This window comes from Cebidichthys violaceus, unplaced genomic scaffold (assembly GCF_023349555.1).
Source record: "Cebidichthys violaceus isolate CVI_PGR_0920_01 unplaced genomic scaffold, fCebVio1.0.p SCAF_15, whole genome shotgun sequence".
Taxonomy (NCBI): Eukaryota; Metazoa; Chordata; class Actinopteri; order Perciformes; family Stichaeidae; genus Cebidichthys; species Cebidichthys violaceus.
In genome coordinates, this window is record NW_027176318.1 from 7,792,559 (window position 1) to 7,818,136 (window position 25,578).

General features: G+C 40.2%; 1 protein-coding gene across 1 annotated transcript in view; it reads left to right on the forward strand.

The window, feature by feature from the left end:
- Positions 1-3,133: 3,133 nt before the first annotated feature.
- The window catches only part of LOC137871787 (polycystin-1-like protein 1), a 24,579-nt gene continuing 2,134 nt past the window's right edge, over positions 3,134-25,578 (forward strand). The window contains exons 1-49 of the mRNA XM_068709761.1: positions 3,134-3,328; positions 3,443-3,765; positions 5,091-5,177; positions 5,485-6,597; positions 7,446-7,611; positions 7,812-8,051; positions 8,542-8,674; positions 8,756-8,959; positions 9,071-9,252; positions 9,352-9,555; positions 9,713-9,876; positions 9,973-10,080; positions 10,291-10,353; positions 10,612-10,824; positions 12,134-12,205; positions 12,283-12,456; positions 12,552-12,629; positions 12,935-13,077; positions 13,388-13,508; positions 13,637-13,769; positions 13,984-14,176; positions 14,326-14,382; positions 14,480-14,803; positions 14,914-15,171; positions 15,250-15,363; positions 15,471-15,619; positions 15,768-15,868; positions 16,579-16,777; positions 16,975-17,058; positions 17,349-17,556; positions 18,283-18,389; positions 18,565-18,664; positions 18,775-18,903; positions 19,003-19,176; positions 19,278-19,464; positions 19,717-19,811; positions 19,901-20,391; positions 20,579-20,663; positions 20,798-20,983; positions 21,067-21,185; positions 21,273-21,383; positions 21,464-21,572; positions 21,779-21,844; positions 22,390-22,496; positions 23,192-23,420; positions 23,769-23,873; positions 24,224-24,364; positions 24,619-24,753; positions 25,321-25,533. Coding sequence (XP_068565862.1) covers position 6,597; positions 7,446-7,611; positions 7,812-8,051; positions 8,542-8,674; positions 8,756-8,959; positions 9,071-9,252; positions 9,352-9,555; positions 9,713-9,876; positions 9,973-10,080; positions 10,291-10,353; positions 10,612-10,824; positions 12,134-12,205; positions 12,283-12,456; positions 12,552-12,629; positions 12,935-13,077; positions 13,388-13,508; positions 13,637-13,769; positions 13,984-14,176; positions 14,326-14,382; positions 14,480-14,803; positions 14,914-15,171; positions 15,250-15,363; positions 15,471-15,619; positions 15,768-15,868; positions 16,579-16,777; positions 16,975-17,058; positions 17,349-17,556; positions 18,283-18,389; positions 18,565-18,664; positions 18,775-18,903; positions 19,003-19,176; positions 19,278-19,464; positions 19,717-19,811; positions 19,901-20,391; positions 20,579-20,663; positions 20,798-20,983; positions 21,067-21,185; positions 21,273-21,383; positions 21,464-21,572; positions 21,779-21,844; positions 22,390-22,496; positions 23,192-23,420; positions 23,769-23,873; positions 24,224-24,364; positions 24,619-24,753; positions 25,321-25,533 — 6,975 coding nt within the window. The 5' untranslated portion in view covers positions 3,134-3,328; positions 3,443-3,765; positions 5,091-5,177; positions 5,485-6,596. The remainder of the gene's footprint in view (positions 3,329-3,442; positions 3,766-5,090; positions 5,178-5,484; positions 6,598-7,445; positions 7,612-7,811; positions 8,052-8,541; positions 8,675-8,755; positions 8,960-9,070; positions 9,253-9,351; positions 9,556-9,712; positions 9,877-9,972; positions 10,081-10,290; positions 10,354-10,611; positions 10,825-12,133; positions 12,206-12,282; positions 12,457-12,551; positions 12,630-12,934; positions 13,078-13,387; positions 13,509-13,636; positions 13,770-13,983; positions 14,177-14,325; positions 14,383-14,479; positions 14,804-14,913; positions 15,172-15,249; positions 15,364-15,470; positions 15,620-15,767; positions 15,869-16,578; positions 16,778-16,974; positions 17,059-17,348; positions 17,557-18,282; positions 18,390-18,564; positions 18,665-18,774; positions 18,904-19,002; positions 19,177-19,277; positions 19,465-19,716; positions 19,812-19,900; positions 20,392-20,578; positions 20,664-20,797; positions 20,984-21,066; positions 21,186-21,272; positions 21,384-21,463; positions 21,573-21,778; positions 21,845-22,389; positions 22,497-23,191; positions 23,421-23,768; positions 23,874-24,223; positions 24,365-24,618; positions 24,754-25,320; positions 25,534-25,578) is intronic.

A 25,578-nucleotide genomic window follows, 5' to 3' on the forward strand; every position in this document is an offset into this window, starting at 1 on the left:
ACAGAAACCTTCTTACTACAGTTTTCGGACGTTTCCTTGTTTGTTTCCCCCTCATTACGTTACATCAATTTGCAGTATTTGTTTTTAATGAAGCAGTTGTTCACACTGCAACACCCCAACATGGCAACACAGGCTTTTTTATTCATTTATTTATTTTCTTTGAATCCTTTATTACCTCTGCTTGGAAAACGCACGTGTAAAAGCCCTAACTCCTGCTGATTATTGGTATTTTGTGATTGACTGGTGACCTTTGTGCTTTCCACGGAATGGAGAGCAAAACAAACACTTTGCTTTAAAATCGGATATAAAGTTTAAAGGAGCCTGTAATCATGTTTACAGCGTAGATGGCATTTATTTAAATCTTTAAACTTCATGTTGAAATACAAGAGAACTGCACTAGCAGATAATAAATACACAACACTGCGGCCTTCAATCAAACTCACTATAGCATTTAATTATAACCGTCACAAATACGTGGCTTACTTATTTCCGGACTATTGTATTGCATAGCAGCACAATACCTGGCCTGTCATTTGAAAGGTCGTTTCTCTTTTTGATCCCTCTTCAGTGAAGAACTTCCACCTCCATCACACTTATTCTGGTTCCCCTTATTTGCATACAGTCCCTCTCTGTCCTCTCCTCACACACACACACACACACACACACACACACACACACACACACACACACACACACACACACCTTATGAGCACATATAGTCCGAGGTGTCAGTGCACCTGCTTTTCTATCCCCACTCCTATCCTCCCCTCCAGTCTGGAACGGTGCGCGTTCTCGTCAGACGCATGTCTGTCCTCATCCGGCTGCTCACCTGAGCTCTTTCTGCTTTAGCTGCGGCCTTTGTCCGGAGACCTCGCGGATCAGACATGTTCGGTGCGTTTGTCTACGCGCTCATTTCATTGCAGCCGCTTTTTCATCGGTCGCCTGCGGCCGCTCTTCCTCCAGATCACGAGAATGCACCGTGGTTCGTGGGGTGCGTCACCGCCAGCAGCAGCCTTTATGCAACCAACGGTGCCCGTGACCTTGACCCGGTAACCTGCTCTGTTCGCTGCCTGGATGAAGGGTAAGTTTGGGGAAACCGTAAAAGAGAACGTTGAGTCAGTTTTTGTGTATATTTGTGTAAAATTAAGGAGAAAATCGCCCATATGATTTTTTTTTAATCACTCCTTTTGGAACCAGTACTTTCTCAATTGTGATAATATTGTAGAGTGATCTATTATATATGAAAAATTATTATTTTATTAATATAAATTCCTCTAACACTCATGCTGTAGCCTATGTTTGCAGCTGATGTTCTTTTTTCTAAAATACTATTTAATATAATTTAATTTTAAACACCAGTTTTTAAATATAGTATATAGGACATGGACAAACAAAAGAATGGGGAAAAATCTGAAAATATTTCTTCAATAACCAAAAACCCTTTTACATTAGAATGGAATGTGTGTTTGGTCTCTGTACTCAGTCAGAAATATTGTTTGACTTCTGCATAACTCAGACAAGTATTTCTTATTGTTTGCAATAACATGTGACTTATTGTTGAAGAGTTGCATCGATGGATTTCTAGCAACAGGCACCCTCTTTCTAAAACAGAAGTGTCACACCACATGAGTACCGAGTCTTCTATCAGTGTGTTTAGATGAGCTGGATGCACTCGGACAGTATTTCATTAACTTTCAGTATTTGTTGTTGAAGGTACCAGGTTGCAGCGTTGACCTCAGAGGCTTGTTACTGTGGCGACCAGCAACATGGTTTGGTGTCCAGTGAGTGTTTCAACACATCTTCCAAAGGAGGGACAAAGGATGTCAGAGGAGAAAGACAAAGGTGAGACAGACTGTTGCCTTTTCCTTTGTTTCCCAGTGTCCAACCACGGCTTATCTGTCTCATGTACTGATCCACAAGTGACTGAGGGTTACTATGTACTTTTTACCATCAAATTTAGTCTGAGTGAAACATGCATGTCAGTACCAGTGCCCTGAAACGCTTTGTGTTTGACTTGTGCTGGATACGTTCACTGGGAATCTTTTCTTTTCTTTAGTGTCCTCTACTTGCCTGTTGGAGGTGAACAGGGACGTGTGGCACTCTACAGAACTGAAGGGCCATTTCTGCACAGCGTTCGTCTGTCTACGTCTCCAGACAGAGTGCAGGCTGGGAAGACTTTTGTCATGGAAGTTTCTGGAAACCTGGCTGGACGCCCCAACCAGCCCTCAGGTCAGCTGCTACTTAACACAAGTGTAATTCTCGGAAATACGACTCTTCAAGTTACACACATGCTTGACTCCTGTGTTATAAATACTGTCGGACTTGGCAAAGAGGCTCGTTTTGACAAAGTTGTTTCCTCCTTTACTTACAAGTGAAAATGCTTTTTTTTTCTAGTTTACATTATCTGTTGTCTGTAATTTTGTAAAATATTTTTTTATGTCGTTCATATTTTTTTCTTACTATATAATTAATTATATTATTTCTAAATATAGTAATTATATCCCATTATGTATCATTATGAATTATTATTCTAAAAAATATTAGAGTAAGATCCATGCTCAGGTTTGCTCTGTGGACTGAATTTTAGAAAGTAACATTGTGTGTTGTCAGTGTTAATGTATTTAAATATTTTAACTTTGAAAACTTTAATATTTTACAAATATATGACTTGTAAAAAACAGTCAAAGCCACCTCACAAAAACATTTTAATATACATGATTGGATATAAGCTAAAAACAAGCTACATGACGTTGCGTATTTAAGTGGAAAACACATTTTTTATAATTCTTTGTTTACAACTGCAGTCGTACTTTGTAATGTGGAGACAAATTATCAACAATAATTCATTCATATTATATATTTTTAAATCATTTAAATTATATAATTGTACCTATGACGATGTTATATAAATAACTGCTCGAGATGTGTTTCTAAAATAATGATTTTGACAAAATATTTTATAAATATTGTGCTTACCAATATTTCATTCAGAATGTGATTGTTAATGACTTTTTACATGAAAGAATATATTTACACAGAGAGAAAAATAATATCAGTATATTTGATTAATGCTTACAAAGTAAAAAAAAAAAAAATATATATATATGTAGCATGTATTAATGTTTCCATTTTTTCTGTTTCAAATTAGTTTTTTTGTGATTTTTAGGGATTCTGGGTCTGGGAGATCAGGACCTCTCTTACGTCACTGTTGAGTTTCAGGAAACGACCCATAAAGGTCAAAGTTCACATCATGTCAACGTGTCGGATGATGGCTCCTTTTTTGTGTCATCTGATTGGATTTTGGAAACTCCAGGAAAATATGAACTCAGTAAGAGCAAACAAATGTAGTCAAATGGTGAATAATGAATTAATCAAAAATATGTATCATTATGTATCACCCTCTCTCTCCTTTTTCTCTTTTATCCGGTCCTTTTCTGTTTAGACGTCAGTGTCTCCAACCCCCTCTCAACAGTCTCCTCCACCCTCCACCTCTCCGTCTTGCAGCCCTCTGCAGGCGGCTTGGTGGTCTCTGTGATTCATGGCCCCCTGGGTGTCCCCTCCTGCATCCCTTTCCCACAGGAAGACTCCCGCAGTGGGACTGTGGAGGCAGCATACCTGGGCGACCCTGTCACACTGCAGGCACACATGGGCGATGGTCTGGCGGTGGAGTTTTTTTGGTGGATTACTCACAAGAGAAAAGAGAAAAACATGGATGGTGTTAAGACAGTTTGCCTTCCCAACTCCGACTGTTTGATCAGCACTGTGGTAAGTAGGGCTGAGAAAGTAGCACTGCTATGTATCTCAAATTAAATGCTGTCAGCATTCAAGGCTGAAGTTCTCTCCTTTTAATTGATCACAATGTACTTTTAACATTTACCAAAATGGATCAACAAAGCCTTGTAGTCCAATCTGATTGAAGCAATTTTGGCACATTGATCAACGACAACCGATAGCTGTTTAAAAAAATGTTTTTTACATGAAAATAAATCAATGATGTTTAGGACAGCCTGCTCGTGTTTGAAGTCTGGCTTGTTTGTGACTGTTTTATAACAAAGAATATCAAAAAGATTATAAGATTATATCAAAAACAAGCTAAAAACTGTGTTTTTTCCTACTTCTATTATCTACTTTCAAAGTCTATTATCAGCTTCAAATAAGTAGGGATTGCACATCAAAAAAAACAAAAATACAGGACTAGTTAGACAGGACAGTTAATAGTCACCTTCAAGACATATGGTGGATTATATACATGTATAATCTATGTTTGGTGAGAATAATTCAGTTAAAATATGCATTTTATTAGAATCATGAAAATATCTCGCCTGATGTATCTGCACAGTGATCAAAGCAATCAATGAAATATGACAGATTTTTGGGGAAACTAACAGAAACTATGGTCTGACAACACAATCAGAACCCATCAATAACAGCCCAAATTTATAAGAATTAAACAATAAACATTTATATAATTAACCTTTCTTATTTAAGAGGGGTCACGGTTCAACACATAGAATGTGAAAAGTCCACATGAGCATCATAACTAATCAATATTTTTTATTTTTTTTAATTTTTATTTAGTGAATTATTATTATTATTATTATTGTTGTTGTTATTTTTGTTATTATACTTTTTTTTAGGCTCTTACGCCATGAAGGAGAAAGGGATACAACTAAACCCTGATGCTCACACTTCTTTAATATTCATTGTAGACCAACAACTAACAGACTTTAAATCAGAGCTACTGATATGTTGAGTCATAGAGAGACACACCAATCGTTACATTTTCAAACTGTTTTTAAACAGCGAGTAGAACTCCAGCGTTCTGAAGAGATTCATAATGTCGAAGAAATAAATGCTGTATTATTGTTGAGGTGGATCCAGATCCTCTTTAGAAGAGTTTGGTTTTGATTAATTATTCATAACTAAAGACACACACCGGTGAGAAGTAATGGCGTTTCTGTTAGTGTGGCAGGAATACTGTTCTCAATTGGATATTTGATAATTTGGAAATTTAAGATGATGAAAAAGTGGTTTTGTTAATTTAAAAAAATCTGATGAATTATAAAAACATAATTATAAATGCCCTGCAGAACTGGACCTTTGAAGCAGAGGGAGTTCACATGGTGTCAGTGAACGCCTCCAGTGCCCACGGATGGACACAGGAGACAATACACATTGTGAGTTATCTGCATTCATTCACTGAAAGTGTCTTCCTCATTGATTCAATGATAATGCCGGTCATATTCTAAATGTGTCGCATTGTAAACAAATCCCAAGAAAAGATCCAAACCAATAAATTGTTAGAGTTTATGTATATAACAATAGAGCTCTAAGGCATAGGAATCACAGGAATCAATTCATTGCTGCTTTTGGTCTTTTCATACGATTTGTTGACAATAAGAGAAATATGAAATATTTGTCCTTTAATCTCACATTTGTCTTTGTGTGCATGTTGTGTGTGTGTGTGTGTATGTGTACTTGCAGGTGGTTGTGCCTCTCGTCGCCTCTGACCTCAGAGTTAGTGTTTCGGGGGATCAGCTGACTTCCGGAGAAGACGTTTCTGTGGACGTGGAGATGTTCACCACCATGAAGCACCTACTTGTCCTCAACTTCACACTGAACACTGAGCATGACAGCATTGACACAAAGGACAGTGACAATAAGAACATCTGTGACAGCATCAAAATTACTCTCCAAGAAAACTGTTATAATCACAGCTGTGATCACAGCCTCAATCAAAACCACAATAGCATCTATTGTCATGGTGGCACCCTCAACTCAGACACCCAACACTTGGTGTCTCTTCGTCTCCTCCACGCCTCCAATTGCTCCAGCTGCCATTTGCACCTCCGCATTCACTGCCGCCTCCCCACCACTGCAGGACGTTATCGCCTCAAAGCGTCTCTTCCCTCCACTTCTGACCCAACATCAGTGCTGCTCTCTGCCGTCCTGCCTCAAGCCCCGATGGTGTATGAGAATATATGTGCCCTGAGGTCTTCTGGGAGTTGGAAGTCAGCAGTTTCAACACACACAGAATTCAACCTGGAGGTTGTCGGCCCCGCCAGCCGAATGGGGTCGAGAGTTATTTGGACTTTCAGTTTGGATAATAATACTGGGATGAGCAGGAGAACTGAAGAGTGGAACGTAAATGTGTCTCTTACAATAGCAGGCCGTTATAAAGTGGCAGTTAAGGCCTTTAACCCAATCAGCTGGGCCTCATTCTGCACACACATCCTCGTTCAAGATCCAGTTAGAGAGTTATTATTGAATGTTCCCAGCGTGGTTGCAGCAAGTCGAAAACAGCCAGTTTCATTTAGCATCACAGCAGGGTCAAATGTGACCTTGTCTCTGCTGGTGAATGCAACGTTGCTGTACAGAAACAGCAGCTACACTACAGGAGAGGAGGCGATGGTGGTTTTGCTTTTCGACCACACAGTTGTGGTTGAGCTTCAAGCTGAGAATCAAGTATCTTCTCAGAACAAAAGCGTTAGAGTGTATGTTGAGGGGAACAGGAAGCAGTCACCACAAGATAGGGTTAATCCAACGTGGCAACCATCTACCAGTTCTGTTCACAACCTGGCTGACAATGGTGAGAAAGTGAGCAGTACAAACTTCTAATAAGCATTTTTTAAAAAGAAGTGTGAATTTCTTTGCTTGTAGATATTAAATAAATTACAGATTTAAATTTATTTTTTTTAATAAATATCTAAACATTTATATCTTTGATTATGACACATTTTTTAAATTAATATTTATTTTTTTATGTGGGCACTATTCAATGTAATTATTTTTAGGATTCAGTTTAATTAAGGTATCATGCGTTTATCTGAATTATTATTTTCTGGCTTTGGTTTTTGCATTTGTTTAACACTGTCAACGAAAATGTAAGCTTCAAAATAATCAAGTACATGAATGCTGAGGCTGTCTTTTTCAATTTTGGTTTTGGTTCATTTTGTATAAATAAAAGAATAAGTTTAAGTAAAAAAGCAAAAATTAAACGCCAAAGTATGGTTCACATTTATACTACTACATTTTAAAGTGCCTTCATCATTTCAAGTGTTAATTATAAAAATAAATGTCATAAGAAATGTAATTTATATATATATATATACGTATATATATAGATATATATATACACATATATATATATATATATGTGTGTGTGTATATATATACGTATATATGTGTATATATATATATATATATATATATATATATATATATATATACACACATATATATATATATACACACACATATATATATACATATATATATATATATATATATATATATATGTATATATATATGTGTATATATATACATATATGTGTGTGTGTATATATATATATATATATATATATATATATATGTATATATATATATATATATATATATATGTATATATGTGCTGCAATGTGAATATCTGTTTTGTCCCCTAACAGTGCGGATTTATGCAGCAAAGCAAGCTTATCCCACAAATACAGATATAACTTTCCTGGCCATGGCTGGAGTACCAGACCCGGTGGAGCTCCTCTGGCACTTTGGAGACTCGAGATCAGAGAGAACCACCTCAAGAACCGTCACCAAAAGATACCACAAACCTGGCAGGTATAAAGACACAGATGAAGTCTTCAAAATATGATGTACATGCTTCTTTTTCTCTTGTGCATAGTCTCATTTTACTCATTTAATCAAGAAAATAATCAAAATAGTTTCAATACAGGGCATAGACAGATCTTTCCCTGGATAGTATTTTTTGCCAGCATGCACGCTATTTACAACACTTCAACCCCCTCTCTTCAATGTAGGTATGCTGTAGTTGTAGTCATGTCGAGTGACCGGACCTCCCTTACCTCCGATGTGTTCCCGCTGGTAGTCCAGAGATCAGTGAAGCTCAACAGGCTGGTCCACCAGGCTTCTGTCCTGCAGAACCAAACAGTGACGGTGAGCTGCCGGGTCAATGTGGGGACTGACGTCACCTTCCTCTGGAGCTTTGGAGACGGATCATCCAGGCTGGGACAGAGCACAGAGCAGCATGTCTTCAATGGGTGGGTTTTACTATCATTATTGAATTTTAATTAGCTTATGGTAACTTAGGTTAATTCACATTTGGATATTTATAATATAGCTAGACTAATTGTATTAGTGTATATGTTAGCTGGTATATAATAACAAATTCCAATGCAGAAATGCCAAAGATATGTTAGATTTAATTCAGAAATTGTTTGTTCATTTGAGAGATTGTAGACAAATTAAGATTTTATTTTAAAACTGAAAAATGTTTCTATCAGTACAAATCTTGGTCACAATTCATAAATGATACCAATTTGAAGGACCCTTATAGGAGATATGCGTTTATGAGAAAAAAAAGACTATTGGCTGGTATATCATTATTCGTCTCTCAAGCTGTTTCTAATTATTTGTTATGGACCAATTTATACTTTTAAACATGAATGTCCTTTTCAGGTTAAGCAAATAAAATGTTTGTGTATTTTTCCCAGTATACATTTAGTGTTTATGTGTTTTTACTCTGTGCAGGACAGGAGAGTTTAGAGTGGAAGTCACTGTGTCTAACCTGGTCAGTTCTGCGTCTCTAAGCAGTCACGTCTTTGTTGTGGACCGGCCTTGTCAGCCTCCACCAGTGAAAAACATGGGGCCTCTAAAACTACAGGTACATTTTACTAGCAGGATTTTTTACTAAGGTAAAATAACTAAAAAGGTAATTACATCTTATTCCTTTTCTCTCTTCAAGGTGCGAAGATATGAGGTCATCCATCTGGGAGTGACCTATGAGACGGAAGTTGACTGTGACATTTCAGGAGGCCTTCACTACACCTGGACTTTGTTTGACTATGCAGGACGGGTCTTCCCTTTGCCTCTTGTAAACACACGCAGACAGAGCCTCATACTGCCCAGCCACCTCCTGCACTATGACACTTATACTGCCATAGCTAAGGTAAGTAGCGGACAAAAATGGTCACACTTCGACCCTTAAATCTGGACCAGGGACTTGCTGTCCTGCTCCTGAATAGACAGAACTGAGGCTCCAATAGCCATTGCTCCGCAGGTTCAGGTTGCCGGCAGTGTGGTGTACAGTAACTACAGCGTCAGAGTGCAGGTGATACCGAGCCCTCCTGTTGCCTTCATCCAGGGCGGCACCAACATCTTCATTTACAACCGGAACGACACCGTGGTAATCCTGGACGGGCAGAAATCTTACGACCCAGACTTCCCCATGAACCCAGTCAGGTACAGAAACAGTGTAATGTATGCAGGGTTGTAAGGTATTTACTCAAATATGCATTCAATCTTAACTGATTGACTGATCTGATTTTTTTTGCTTCACAGCTTCAGCTGGACATGTAAACCAGTCAGCTCCATTACCAGCTCCTGTTTCCACCACGATGTTCCCACTTCATCCCCTGTGCTTGTATTTCCTGCTAGTTTCTTAAAACACAACTTTGACCAGTTCAAGTTCTCGATCAACGTCCACAGCGGCGAGCGTTCAGCTTCATCAGAGACCTTCCTCACATTAACACCAAATGTGATCGGGTGAGAGTTATAAAAAATAAATAAATCACTGAGGACAGATGAAATGTGGATGCTATAAAGTAAAGAGAATTTTAGAAACATTTGCCACCATTAAACAGTGTACTGTACCTTATACTCCTTGTGACTGTTGCCATGTTTCTGAATGTTTCCAATCCAGGAAGGTGTCAGTTTCCTGCCCTCAGTGCCGGGGAGACCAGGTGAACTGGCATCAGTCTTTCTCTGTCAGCGCCTCGTGTGAAGGCTGTGATATTTCTCCAAAATACATCCAGTACACCTGGAGCCTGTACCTGGTCAATGCATCATCCAAGCCTGTCATAGAAGGTAAAAAAAAAAAGGCGAATTAATTTGGACATGTGCAGTACATTCTTTAGTTTTCAAGAAAAGAAATCACCTTAATTCTATTATTTTCTATTTTAGTCCCATTTTGTTACACCGTGGATCTCAGTGCTCCGTCTACCATCATGGAGGGTGCTGCCACTTCCCCTCAGATTCCTGGGACTTCCACCCGGCATCCACCTGCTACAGGTGCTTCACAGTACACCCATACCTCCGCTCCTGTCATTCTGATCCAGACTGCCTCTGAAACTATGGCTGGTGTGTGATTAAATGTGACCGGCTTGTGTGCTTCCCAAGTGGTTACCTCTGTAAAAACAGATCTTGAGGAGACCTGCATAGTGAAATAGAAAACAACACCATGTCAGTAAACTTGACTTCCCTCTTTTCCTCCTCAATCAGATCTGACAGAACCCGAGCCCTCGTCTATCTCTTCTCTAGTAGACAAAAGAGCGGAAGGATCAGGTAAGCAGCTGTTACTGCCATGTCGCTGCAAGCTTTTACTGTTTGAATTAAAGATTTACTTGCTCAGCAGGTACATTTGAATCAAATGTGAAGAAAAGTGTGAATTCGTCATTTTTACCATGCTCACAATGAAAAAATAAGACATTTAAGACATGAACATCAATAGGGTAGATCAGCAAGAAGTAATGTGCAAGGTCATAGTTACAGTAAAGTGGATAGTTTATGAATTATTTAACAGCTTTCCCTCTTTGTGTTCAGGAGAGGAGCCCTTTTATCACCCCCTGGGGGAGTTTGACCCTCCAAAGCCTTTGTACTCCTCCACTGAATACCCGCCACTTGCTTTTGACAACAGTGGCGTCCTATATTCAGACCACTTTCGCCAGGGTGAATTCCCAATTGAATCTGACTCCTTTGCTGACTGGGAGTTTTCTTTTCCTGTCGTGGAGACCGGTGACTTGGGGGGTCAACAAGGTGAGAAAAAACTGAGCAGAAATGTTGGCTGTGAAGCTTCTTAGTTCTGGCAGTCACACAAAACCAGTCAAAATCAAATGATTATTTGATCTGGTCTTAGAATGATTGGGTTTCAGTTATTCTGGCTGATTGGACCTCTACTCAGGTGAAAGCTACATGGTTCTATGCAGTGAATTATGTAAGATTAACAAACTATCAGTGGTGGTAAATACTATTACTCAAGTACTGTACTTAAGGACAATTCTGAAGTACTTGTATAGTGTACTTTCTACACCATTACATGTGATAGCTTAAGTTATATTTACTTGGCAGATTCATAGTAATAATAAACATTTCCCCCTGAGGAAATTCATAAGCTACCTGGCCAGTTCAGCAGTATATAAAGTAATTTAAATTACCTCCACATATACCAACTGCAACATTAAAGTGATTTGTACAATAATGCTTCAATAATTATAATTAAATAATTTGATATATTATTATAAAATAAGAATTTCTATATTTACATTTTACTTTTCAATTCACGGAGTATTTCAAGACTGTGGTATTGGTTTTATTCAGCGAAAGATCCAACTAAGAATGATAAAGTGTTAATTGTCCCGCCCTTAGAGGTGCAACACAGCTACTACTGTAGAAGGTGAGGGAGCTGTCAATCAAGCACAGTCTGCGCATGCTCACACAGTCGAGAGAGGTGTATAATCAGGCACAAAAGAAAACACCTGTGTAGGTGTACAATGGGTGTTTAGGGTCTTAAAACCTGCATCAACTATGTTTTGGCCACTTGGGGGAGCAGAAACAAACTGTAAACACAACACTGACTGATAAAGTTAATATAGCTAACTTGCTACTAAACAATTATACCTCCAGTAGATAGGGAGCAGGAGCAGCATTAGCAATAGCTGTTCACATGATGAATGTAAATCCAATATTATTAGCTTTTATTAGCTTTATTTTTGGTCTCGACTAACTCTTGAGGTCTCTCGCACTATGTTTAACAGCTAACCTAGCTAACCTAGCTGTTAGCTGCTATTTTTTGGTGCTCTTAGCATAAAGCAGGTTTACCAGAGCTTTTTCGCTGAAAGCATCTGCCCACGGTGTCTAGAAACGATGCTAAACAGTTAAAATGCAACGTTATCCAATCTGCAACAAACCCAGAGCAAGATGTAAGGAGGAATAAGAAACAACTACCGAATGTATTTTTCTCTTCATAACACAAGTAAACTAGCACCTTCTTATATGTACATGTACACAGTCTGTGCAGATTTTGTTTTAGCATCTCACGTTATCCCAACTGTATTGTGCATTATAGATTCAGATTATGATGCTCCCTTGATGAGCGCAGAGGAAGGAGACCCAGGGGTTTCAGCAGGAAGACCCACAGGTGAAGTAAATCTCTGCGTTTGTTAATACTCCCTAGTGTGGGAGGTTGTGTGTTAATCACATGCATGTTTTTCCCAGGTGTGGATGGTGAGAGCTTCAGTCCAGGAGAGGATTCATTTCATGATCCAGATGAAGATGAGGGGAATAATCTGATCGATTCCAGACCATCTGTTGTGATCCAGGAGACAGTTTTGCTGGATTTACCCAGACACCCAGTAGACAGAGGCCTTTTTGAGTCCTACACTTACACGGGTACATTATTCAGGAAACTCACAGAGACAAATGTCCTCTCTCTATCCACCCATGGCAGTCTTTAGACACCTTTCTCTCTTCCTCCATCTTTCCAGGAATTTCCTCCCCTTTGCTCAGCTTCAGACCGTTCAGTCTGATTCCTGGGAGCAGATACATGTTGGAGATCACTGCCAGTAAGTTTCACAATAACCACGACATTTTTGCCAAAATGCAATGCGTTGTCACAGAAGCCACGGTTTCTTGATTATCCTCACATTTGCTGCAGTGCTTTTAAATTTTGATCTATTTTTCAGGGTAATATCTAATAATAACATTGTAATTGTTATAATTTTCTTGTAAGAGTGATGCACAATATATGTTTGCTTTTCTGGATTGGGGACCACAGTGGTGTCTAAACTTAAAATGATAATTACCTGTGTTGTGAAAATTGAAGGGATGGATCTCGATGCTAATGTGATTGCTGCCTTTTTCAACTCAGACTCTCTTAATAGTTTTCTGGGCCGGACTCAGCTATTCTTAAAAACCAACCCTGCTCCAAAAGGTGTGATGTGCCAGGTGCAACCAGTCAGAGGGAGGGAGTTATATACACACTTCAGCATCTTCTGCTCCTCAGGAAAAAAGGTATTTACTGTCTCAAAGTAAACATACACACACACACACACACACACACACACACACACACACACACACACACACACACACACACACACTCTCATAACTACTTATAAAAAGGAAAGGAATTAAGACAAATTTGACTCTGCATTTGACTCTGATATTAGAATTCACTCATTCTTAGCTAGCTCTCTAACATAGCTCTAACATACACAGAAAAAAGCATCTTGACAAGCAAATGTATCAACCTCTTTACTTTGATTTATTTGCACTGTTGCATGCATACCAACCCTCACATGTGTGTGTCTGTGTGCTGAAGGACTTACTGTACTCGTACAGTATCAGTGTAGGAGACGGACCTCCCAGGACACTGTATAAGGGGAGAGACTTCCAGTACTACTTCAGCCTTCCTTCTGGTGACCCCAATGATGACCGTAAAGGTAAACTCAGACACACAGACACTGAATAATACCTTTTGTAAGTGCACAAAATGGATGCATTATCATGAAAAGTTATTGCAGAGATTCCCTTTTCCCATTAATTGAGTGATTGATTTTTGTTCCTGTAGTAACTATTTATACAGAGATCAAAAGCAGCACGAATGGGGCGGCCTCTAAACCTTGTCCTGTCACCGTCCGAGTCCAACCAAGCTTCTTCAGAGACGCCTCTTCTTCTTCCCATCTTGATCCTGACCTGGAGCTGTAAGAATGCCATCACATCAAGTCAGGATTATGGTTATGTCTATGTTGCACGATATTGTTAGAGGGATTCTTTACAGTACATGGTATAATAGTTTTTGCAGACCATATATCAACTTTTGTGTTGCCACAAGAGTTGTACAGTACTTCTTAAGAAGTTACTGTCTTACTATTCATACAGTATATGGTTGTGTCAGTAATATCTCTTTCTCTCCAGTTCAGAGTCAGGTCTGAGGAACCTCTCAGCTCTGGTGCAACTTGGAAACAGTGTGGAGATTCGTAACTACGTCAGTCTTCTCTCCAGCATTCTCAACCGACTCAGCCTAGACACTAAAGCCAACGCACACGTACAGAGACGCACACGCAATGTGCTCATTCGCACGGTGTGTGAGCTTGAGAGCAGCGGACAGGTACACACACACAGACCTGTACTAAACCTCAAGATTAATAGAACCACATTTTTGATTTCAGCAAATCAATCCTCTGCTCTCTATTCCCGTTTCACAGTCACAGTTCAACAAAAGTATTTTTACAGCATTTTATTAACATTTCATCCTAGGCATCAATGGTGGACAACATCTGCATTCTGAAAAACCTTTTAGAAGTTACAAGTCAGGTAGGAGGAAGGTTTTACTTTCATTGACAAAGAGACACTGATGGATACATGCTGAAAGATGAAAATTGTTTCTCATGCAACACTCAATCCTGTTTAGGTGACATTAGCGAGTGCAAGACGAGTGACCGTCCACGTCCAGGTCATCTCAGAACAGTTTTCCAGTGCTCCAGTCTGGTACTCTCAAAGGACACTCAACACCCTGGTGGCCCTGCTGTCATACAGCCTGCAAGCTGCTCTCACTAGTAGTGACTTCACACCTGAAATGTCCACCAGTGCTGACATTGCACAAGCATTAGAGTCAGACCCCCATGATGAAATACAGGACAGTAGTATTTACATGGAACAAGGATTACCGATTTCAACAAAGCAGGCGCTGCAGCTCATAGCTGATATTCTCCAGACTGCTTCAGACCTGATGCTGGTGAGAGAACACAAACATGTTCTCGTTCATATCTACTCATGAACTTCCATGTCCTCATATTTGTACCTCCATTTATCCCTCAACCGTCACACTTTTTTTTTTTTATTCAGAAGTACATCTTGTCCCATGAGGCCCATGAGCACAGAGTCAGCACTGGTCTTATCGCCTTATATGCCACATACCTAAACCAAACCTCCACAGTCCTCAGTAGTGGCTCAACCACCTTCTACATGCCCGACTCCCTGATCCATCTGCTGTTTGTTCGTCGCCGTGGAGAGACTGAAAGCAGACTGCATCGACCGTGTGTGCTCAGCGTGCTGACCGAGCTCACCCACAGCCCTTACACCTGGGTCCACTATCCTGAACCGGTGAGCCTGGCATGATATGATGACACTTACTGATTAAACAGCAAGGCATTGCTCTCATTTTCCTCTGCTGATTTCCAGCTGAGTGGACCAGTGGTTGACCTCAGCCTTTACAAGTGCAGCACGAAGAGAAAGATCCCGGTCCGCTCGCTCGTTCAGCCAATAAACATCGAGCTGCAACAACCACCAAGAAACGTATGACACTATCTCTTCTTTTCTGTTTGCTACAAGTTGACTCCATTTGCACCGTATCACTGCAGTAGAGCACATGAGACCATGAGATCACGTCCATTCTGCAGAAGAGCTCTGTGTCCGAGTACGTCCTCCTATGCAGCCAGGTCAACTACCACACCTTCAACATTACCCAGGAGCACTTGCAGCAGGCCATCCAGCTGAGCGTGGTGTTCACGCCGCCGCTCAACAAGGTGTTTCCCATCATGCTGCTCTTCAGGTAGATGGTGACTTGCATTAGGTTTTATACTCTCTATCATCTAATAGTTAGAGCAACATAATACCACAATGTGATACTTTTAATGAGCTTTTTGAGTAGAAGGCAAGAATGTGACACAAAAACAAACCAAGAGTCTTTGTTGTGGCAGGATGTTTGAGAGGCCAACTCCCAGCATGCACCATCTTCACAGGATTCACCACTGGGAGAGCAACACCACACGGTTCACTCTGCCCCCATCCTACCTCAGTGGTAAGCAATGTCTTAATTCCTTCTTTCAGTTGTCAGCTCTGTCATTCCTCCCCCTCCTGGTCTTTCCATCTTTTAAATGACTGGTGTTCTGATCATATTAGAGAGTAATCGGAATGTCATTCACTACCTAATACTAATAACAAATGATGCTGATTATAGATTAATTATTCTTTTTGTTACATTTCCTTTTCCTCCTGCTGTTTCCATCTGGTTTAATACCAATCGAATCGAGAATCAATCAAATTCATTATTCACAAAATTGCCTTTTATGTTTTAAATACAGTTTTGATACAAAATAAACAGGGCTTTAGCAATATGTTAAACTAACGTAGAAAAGTATGTGTCACACAACACATAGTGACCTGTGTACAGCGTGAGCCATTCTCACATATCACAGAATTCTAGCTTAAGCTAATTTGCAATGCTGTTCCTAGATAGGGCCCCCAAAACTTAACAAGAAAATACAGACAATGACACAATGAAACAATTAGCAGTTAATAGCTGACTAACATTGACCAATCAATGTTAATAATCCTAAAGTTAAAAGCCTATTTGCTTTTGTTGATTAGTAAGTGTCTCAGAATACAACTGTACCATTTCCTGCTGAAGTTCATATCATAATTTATTCATCTATCTAATATTTACATGTTTTGAAATTTCTAATGTACTCTCTTTAAAAAACTGAATTGTCAAAATTCTTAAATTTCTAGCTGCAGGAGTTGGTCACCTGGCCCTGCTGAATGCTGATTTTAAGAAAACACCCAGACACAAACACCTCAGTGAACAGGTCCGCTACAGTCTCACAGTGGACCGTAGCCTGTGTTTGTCCTGGGACGGCCACCAGGGGGCCTGGACACAGTACGGCTGCAGGACACAACAAGCAGACATGGCTACTGCAGTCAACTGCAGGTAAGGCAGGGATTAAGTGTGTGTGGGCATGAGAACACAAGACCTTCACAGAGGGAAACACACACACACAAACACACACACACACACACACACACACACACACACACACACACACACACACACACACACACACGTGCTAGAAGTAACTGAGGATTAACATAAATGAATCACTTCTTGCTTGTTGGTGTTTGTCTCAGTTGTCACCAGTTGAGGCCGCTGACTGTGGTGCGGCAGCAGATCCAGAGCAGCCATGACACAACCGATCTGGACCCGTTCCTAAGGTGACCTAACCCTCCTCAGACTTGGATGATGCATTTAACCAGAGAAAACTAAATATTGTGGTTACTAATACTGCAGCAGTAATTTGGACCGTGGACATTGGAGCACATGGTGCAGTGCCACACACATAGAATAATAATAATTTGGGGATCAATTTGAAATGTAAAAAATGCCAAAGTAACCCAAGATAAAAGTTTTCTAAAGCACTTTTTGGTAGATTTTCTTCGTATTTGAGAAGCAGACATTTGCTTCACTCTGTCATTCTGTTCTCCCTCCTTCTCTGTCACCTTAGTGTGTCAGGTGATCTGACTGTGCTGGGTGTGCTGGTGCTGTGCGTGTGCCTGTACATCCCGGGGTTGGTGGCGTGTAAGAGAGCTGACGCTGTCTCTGAAGGGAATCAGAGCGTACACTACCTTTCTGACAACTCTCCATGTGACCCGTATCTCTATGCGGTTACAATCCACACTGGTCTCTGCTCTGCAGCCTGCATGAGTGCAAAGGTGAGGTCGTTTTTTGTTTCTTTCAACCAGCAGCATTTGTCACATTGCTTTCAACTGCACCTGAAAGTGGTTTCATGTTGATATATAATATGATATAACTGACATGGTTTATAAAGAGCAACTTGCAGGTTGAATCTTTTACTTAATTTAGTAGGATTTTTTTTTTTTTTTTTGCAAGAAATAGGGGATGTGTGTGTCACCTGTATTCTCTTGCTCCAGCTTCTCTATCATGCTCGATGGCCATGTCTCTCAGCTCCTTCAGCTCGGCCCAGATGTCAGGGGTGATGTTGGTCTGGCTGCTTCTCTGATCATGGTGGCTTTGAGACCCTAAATCTCAAAATGAACCTCTTCCTTCCTGCTTTCCCCTATGTCTCAGTGATAGCGTTCCCTGTCACCCCTCCACTCTCACCCTGAGCCCACGTCCATTGCAGACAGATTGTCTTGCTCATTTTTTGTCTTTTATTTATATGTAAAACGGGTCACTCAAGAGGCGTATGAGAAGTAAACGGGTGTCTATGATAACAAATAGAAAAATACCTCCAAGCATCCTTGGACACTGCACTAGTTTGAATTATGTTTTTTTTGTAATGTATGTTTTCAAAATAACATTAATTGTGTTTAATCTGTATTGAAGTGTGTATGGGTTTGTTTTCCAGATTTGGATTAAACTAAGATATCCTTATAAAAGTAATTTCCTGTACTAATGTGTTTCTACATGTTTATCAGGTTTACATAGTGCTGAATGGTGAAGATGGGTTCTCACAGACAAGAGAACTACAAGTCCCAGGATGCACTCTGTTCAGGAGGAACTCTCAAGACACCTTTATATTAAGGTAATCCAAATATCTCAACAATCCAATCTCAATCCAAACAAGATGAAAAATAAGGTGTTCGTTTTTTAATTTTCCACATAAAATCAATAAACTGATCGCCACACATTTACTGCAATACTGTAGAATACTTCACTTCTACTACTCTTCAGTGTATTCTCTGTCTCTGACGCCACAGTGCAGCAGACAGCCTGGGCCCACTGTGGGGGGTTCACATCTGGCATGACAACTCTGGCCCCTCCCCCAACTGGTACCTCAAACAAGTGGAGGTATCCGAGGTAAAGTCCACCTGTTGAGTGTTTGTAAATGTGTCGTTTCTTCTGTGTGTGGACTTTCACTTTGACCATCAAGATGCTTTTTTTTTTTTTTTTGTCTACTTTTAATACAGGTGAGCAGAGGGCATGTGAAAGGACGTGCTTGGCTCTTTGGGGGTCAGTGCTGGTTGGCTGCGAACAAAGCTGATGGCCGGGTGGAGAGAATGCTGCGAGTTTGCACTCATGGAATAGGCTTTGCTAAGGTAGAGCGCTCAGGTACACATCTGAACACTCGGTTCCAAAAACTCATCTTTTAATCTCTTCTCCCATGTGGTCCTGGATCTCCACCTGTGTACTTGCAGATGCTGTGTCTCAAGCTATCTGACTACTTGGCCGACTACCACATCTGGATGTCTTTGTACAGCTGCCCCTGGCCTAACTCGTTTACTCACACTCAGAGACTTAGTGTGAGCCTGCTGGTACTGTTGGGATACGCATGTGTCAACACAGTGATCATATCTCAAATGAATAATCGGGTAGGTCAAATACCAAAACAAAACTTCAGAGTTCAAAACTTGGCGCATGACAGTTTCAAAGCATCTTTTCTATAATGATGTTTCTGATCACTTGTTTGCAGTTGCCATTCGAGGTGGACATTATAGATCTGTCAGCTGTTTCTCTGACGACAGGAGTATTAAGTGTGGTTGCAGCGTTGCCTGCAGCAGCAATTATATCTTTCCTGTTCCGACTGCGTGAGCTCAAGCTGATGGGGTCAGTAGTCCAACACAGGAAGGGGAGACGGACTGAAAAGGACCCGTTTGGAGGTTTGTGCTTAAATGGAGTTAAACACATAATTCCTCCACTTTCTTAGGAGGGGACAATGAAAATTAAGCTCACTTAGATCACATCAAAATGTCAATTTTCTCTTTTTTCCTACAGTAGCCAAAAGTCAATTTCAATCTTACATAATTTATCTGCTTTATCTATTATTTTTAATTTATTCTTTTTGCATTTTCTTCTCTTTTCTTGTCTCTTCACATCCGTTTGCTTTGTTTTATCGTTTTGTCTCCTCATAGATGCCCTGTTGGTAAATGACAGTGTATTCGAGCCCCATCTCTATTGGAGCAGTCTTCATCAGTGGGCACAGGAAACCTGGAGGAAGAAATACCAGGTTACATCTTTTTCTGTTTTCTGTTTTTGTCTCTCTTTTTTTTTTGCACATTTCCCATGTCTATCTGAGCCTTCTTCTTGTGTTTGTAGGGCACGGACCTGCTGTCGGTGTCCACTACAATTCTGGAAAATAAAAACACAGGTAATAAACCTGCAATCCGATCAGATGTAGTCACAAGAAAGGAGGACTCTCTTGAAGTTAAGAACTACAAGGGACCAACGCTTCAAAATGTGTTGCTGATTGCTGAGCGGAAGAATGTTGATCAAGCACCTGGGGGAAAAGAGTTAGATCTTTTAAGTGAAAGCAGAAGGTTTCCTGGAACCCAGAGAGCTCTTTTGTCCGGTACGAGGGATGTACGTCATGCTATTCAGAAGGAAGAAGATCATCAAGGGAAGTTTTCATCGAACTGCAGCTTTAAGGAAGACTGCTATCACCGGGCAGCGTGGCCAGAACACAACATCGACCGGCTAAAAGGGAGAGGATTGAGACCGCTATCGCTGTGGTCTCACTATCTGGCCTGGACACTGTGTCTGCTGTTGTCCCTGCCTTGCCTTGTGCTTTCTGCAGTGCTGGGATTGAGGTATTAGATGGCATTAAATTGATGATTATGAAGATGTATGAATGGTCAAGTGTGAAGCCAGTGGTGTGGATTATGCTTAATTTATTCATTATTAATACTGATTTTTTTAAACATGGTGTATATCTCATTTTATAACTGTATGTCTCAGAGTCAATATGATGTATAACTGTGTGTTTTCATGTGTCAGGTTCAGCAGCAGCAAGGTTCTGCTATGGATGCACTCTCTTTTCTTCTCAATGGTGTTTTGCATCTTTCTCATCCAGCCAGCCGTGGTAAACTAACCCCAGCCTTTTCTAAACTGTATTCCACATAAAGACACATACAAACCTTAATCCTAAACTAGAATTACATAGAAAATAAATGCAATTTAACTCTTTGCACTGTACATGTTGTTTCCCTTTTCCAGATTATTACAGTGGCAGTGACTGTTTCCTTTTGGCACAGGAAAAGAACAGACTTTCATAGCTTCTTCAGAATTAGAGAGATTGAGAAAGACGCTACAAAACTGTGGAGCCACAATGGTGCTAAGCAACCAGCAGAGCAGTTTGGGACATCTGCCTTTCCACAGGAAAGATGCTCATACCTTGAAAAGGTGAAAGCCAGACTATTCTATTTTATTCTGTTCTCATCTATTCGTTTGTATTAAAACATATATGAATTTTCTCTCATTAACAGCTGCTTGGAGCTCGTCAGCGAGCGCGGTACCTCCGCCTTGTTCGCCCACCGACTCCGGCAGAGCTGAGGAAAAGCTGCGGGAAGAAAAGAAGAGAGACACTCATCCATCACACTCTCAGGTGTGTCTGTGTGTTTTTTGTGTATGTGTGCACCTGTTTGTATATGATTTAAAGCTGTGTAAGGAATTATCTCCTCTTTTCATCCAGGGATTTATCACTCTGTGGCTCCATGCTTCTCCTGATGCTGTGTATAAGTTATGGGGCCTCATTCACTGACCATTACCGCCTCAATAAAGCTGTCAGAAAACAGTTTATAAGGTAACATGCACACACATGGTCTCTCGTTCTTTGTACTTTGCTGTCTGACACACTCAAAATCATACTTTATCTTTCAACAGTGGCCATGATGATGCATTTATGTCTATACAAAAGCATGAGCACTGGTGGAAGTGGGCACAGAGCAGCCTCCTTAATGTACTGTACAAGAATGCATCATCCACAACTGAGGTAAGCTACAACAGTTCTGCAGTCATTCAGTCACTCCACGAACGTTTGTAAAATACAATGAAAAGGATTCATCCATCCAATGCTGTACAATGAAAGTTTGAAAAGAATTTACTTTGACCATTAATGCAAGTCTCTACAACCCAGTGAAGAAATGGCCCTTTGAAGTAAAGATCTTAATTTGTATTTCATTATTATGAAACCAACAGTCACACATCTTGATTGGCGAGCCAATCCTGTGGAAGACAGAGGTGTCCGACCCATTTCTGGGCCAGGTAGGTAACAAAAGGAGACATGCCTTTACATCTAGTATTATACTACTTATATAACCTAAAATCACAATTACTTGTGTGCAATCATAACTTCAGTTTATGTTTTTGTTTTAAATGTGTTTGAAGGAGAAACTTTTCCGATTTTGCACACATCGAAAACAAAGATTGGTAATAGTTTATACGAAAGAATATAACATTTCAATATTCTATTACTTGTGAAATAACAGCAAAGCAACCCCATATTTATTGAATGATCCAGTGCAATACTTTGCTTTAATTTCAAGCAAATAATCTGTCACATGGTATTCCAGTACATCATTGTACTTTGCACTAACTCCCCCTGTAGAGTGCACTGTTTCTCAAACATATATACTGTAGTAGTCCAGTGGTAACTTTCAATATCTGACAAGGTTTTGTATTTATTACATTTAGAGATGAATTAATCATTGTACAGTGCGTTTATTAAAGCTACCATCATGTCACAGTTACTAGAAGTGTTATATTTGATTTCTGATTTGTTCTGACTGTGTCACTGCGTACTCTGTCAGTCTATGACTACTCAGGTCTTAGTTCCTATGGCCACGCCTCCAAAGACATGTGGTCACCTGGGCTGCTACTTGGGACCAAGTGCTACAGTTGGTTTAGGCCACACCAAGTAAGAAACGGACACGCGGCAGAAATTATTATTTGAGTTGTTCCTAATGTGATCTCTGTTAAAATGGTTTTCTGCAGTATCAACTCTGTCGGTAGTATTGTGTTTTGGAAAAACTTCTAATTATAAATCGGGAGAAGAGTTTTGTTCACCAATCCAAAGAAAATAATGAAGTCTTCAAATGATTCAAAGTTGTCCCCTTCTACTTTATTTTGCTTGCAAGGGAAAGATGCACCACAGCCACCTCAGTCAGTGTCTGTGATGAAAAGTTCAACATCGTACAAGATACCAAACCATTTTATGCACACATGAGTTCACGCTCTGGGATAAATCATAGACAGGGAGTGGATGTTTTCGTACCCTGGCTATCGTTCTTATCTAAACACATGCCAGGTGCGTTAACTGGGAGTCAGTGATTGTTCTACGGTCCGTCTCAAACTTGCCATACAGACAAAGAAGACACTGTGTCTTCACTTTCTCTTTCTGAAGTGGGAGTGTGTGACCAGCCTTGAGAAACAAGACACTGTGTTCATTAAAACTGATTAACTACTTCTATAGGACTGCTGTGTTATGTCAGTATTTGTGTTCCTCACCTTACCTTTCAGTTTTACATCTTTTAAAACATTTCATGATATAAGAATATATTTTTTCCCATTACAATTGTCACAGTCATCATTCAGTTGTCCTCTCCTCTGCAGGTCTGATGCTGCGTCCAAACTGAAGCTCCTGTGTTCAGGTGGCTGGCTGTGCAGACAGACTGTGTCTGTCCAGTTCACCTTGTTTAGCCCTGCACCCAACTTGTTCACCAGAGTGACCATGCTCTCTGAGCAGAGCCCCACCGGCGTTCTGCTGCCCTCTGCCAGAGTCCGGTCAGTTAGAGTGTATCACACTCCTGCTGTGTGGGACTATGTTGTCATGGTGTGCCAGGTAAAATGCTACATTACCTTTATTATCCGTGAAAACAACTAGTCTTCAACACCATCATAACGACGCTAAGCAGCTGGAGAAGCACAATCTACAGATAATAATTTACACAACAAGATATTGTTGATTAAGTTGTTTTTTTAAAGGAAAAACAAACACAACATTGCACTGAATAACACTAACATTGGATTTACACTGTTCACTAAGATTTTTTTGTCAGAGCATTTCATTTAATTAATTGATTGCTGTCGGGACGTAATGAGAATTTCAACAAATAAAGCTAAATGTTTATAAAGAAGATTACCAACCTTAGTTTTAAGGTTCCTCGTGTATTTTCTTCCTCCCCTCCAGCTCCTCTTCCTTATCCTGTCCCTTCTGCAACTCTGTAATCAAGTGTACACTATAGGGCAGCAAGGCCTGATGGGATACTGGAGGACACCTTTTAACTGTCTGGAAGTAAGTCTTACACATATGCATAAACAGACACAGGCAAAAATATGAATACCAACATAATAATTAAAACAATTATTAAAAGACTTGCATACACACAGCTTGAAGGTACAGCACACACATGGAAACCTGCACCGGCATGCACACACACTCGGCCACACACCAATGCAAATAAGATCACAATGACCCAGCTCGAAGGGTAAAGTAACCCGTCGCTCTTAAACCAACATACCTGTGAAGTTTAAAGGTCGAAAGCACACAGCGTGGTTTCAACTGTAGAGTATGAAATGTACCTGATTATACTTTTACTTCTCTGGAAATGTACCTCACTTTCTCTCTCTCTCTCTGTTTTGCAGGTCAGTTTGCTGACGGTATCTTTAGTGTACTATGTTTATTACATCTATCACTCGATCATTGTCTTGGAGGTTGTGGAGCTGCTCCAGAGACACAACCACAGAGGACATGTTGATGTCAGCGTTCTGGCTACCTTGGAACAAGTGAGAGAAAGAAAGAGACAGGAAAACACACATTTAATGTTGATAAAGCAGTTCACTGCCTACTCTGCTTCATTTTATTACAGGAAAATGAAAGAGCCTCATCTTTAAAGAGATAATTCTGAGTATTTAACATAATTAAAATGTGACAAAACATATTACACTACATACAACTAACTGGTAGAGAAGTCCTATAGAGATTATAGTGTGGGTTTTAAACATTACAGCAATGATTAAGACGTATTTTGTGTCTGCAGTATATTCGTACTCTGCGTGGCGTTATGCTCCTTCTCCTCAACATGAAGTGTGTGACTGTGTTGAGGGTGAACAGGACCGTGGCATCCTCTGCTACACTCCTCACCCGGTCACTCTCCAGCCTTTTCTGGTCGACGGTAAACTCATTGTTGCGATACCACCAGTGAGGAAAGGTCTCCATTCCAATTGTTACCGGTTGGAGTTTTGTTTTAACAGATAGTTTTCAAGTTATGTTCGACTGTATTGGCCGGATTGAGTGCTGTTTGGAGGGAACTATAATAAAACCTTGAATGTGGTATTCCACATGTTTTACTTTCATGTGCACTACAGTGTGACATATTTCTTTTGGCAATGATAACATAATGATAACATCAACTGTTTGATTGTCATTAGATAATTTAATATACTGCCAGTATATTACTCCTGTCCAGTTGAACTTGAAAAATGACTGGAAATTATACAGGCAATTTGTGTGCATCTCATTAATGCAGTTTTTTTCTGTGTCCTACCCACACATGAAATGCTGACATTATTGTTCTAGATTTTCACCCTCTTAAAGCAGCATAATAAGACTTGTTTATTTGGGTATTTCTCACTAAAAAGTCAGGATGTAATTATTTTAAAATGGGCATTTGGTAAGAAACAAAGCGCAGGCTCACTTAACAGACAGAAAAGACAAAAATGATCTCAATCTTCTGTTCTAGATGTCAGGTCTCATCCTGATGGTGGCGCTGGCCTGCGTTGGGAATCTCCTGTTCGTACAAAGATCCTGGGCCTTCAGCTCACTGCCCCGCTCCCTTCAGACCCTGCTCTGTCACTGCTGGGGCTTCAGGGCCGTTCGGGGCCTTCCCTTCTCTGGCTGGGATTTCCTTTACCGTGGAGTTCTCTATCTGTCCTCTGTGGTGTGGGCAGCAGTGGTACATATATACTATATCATATAAAGGTTTTTTTACTCTGTAAAA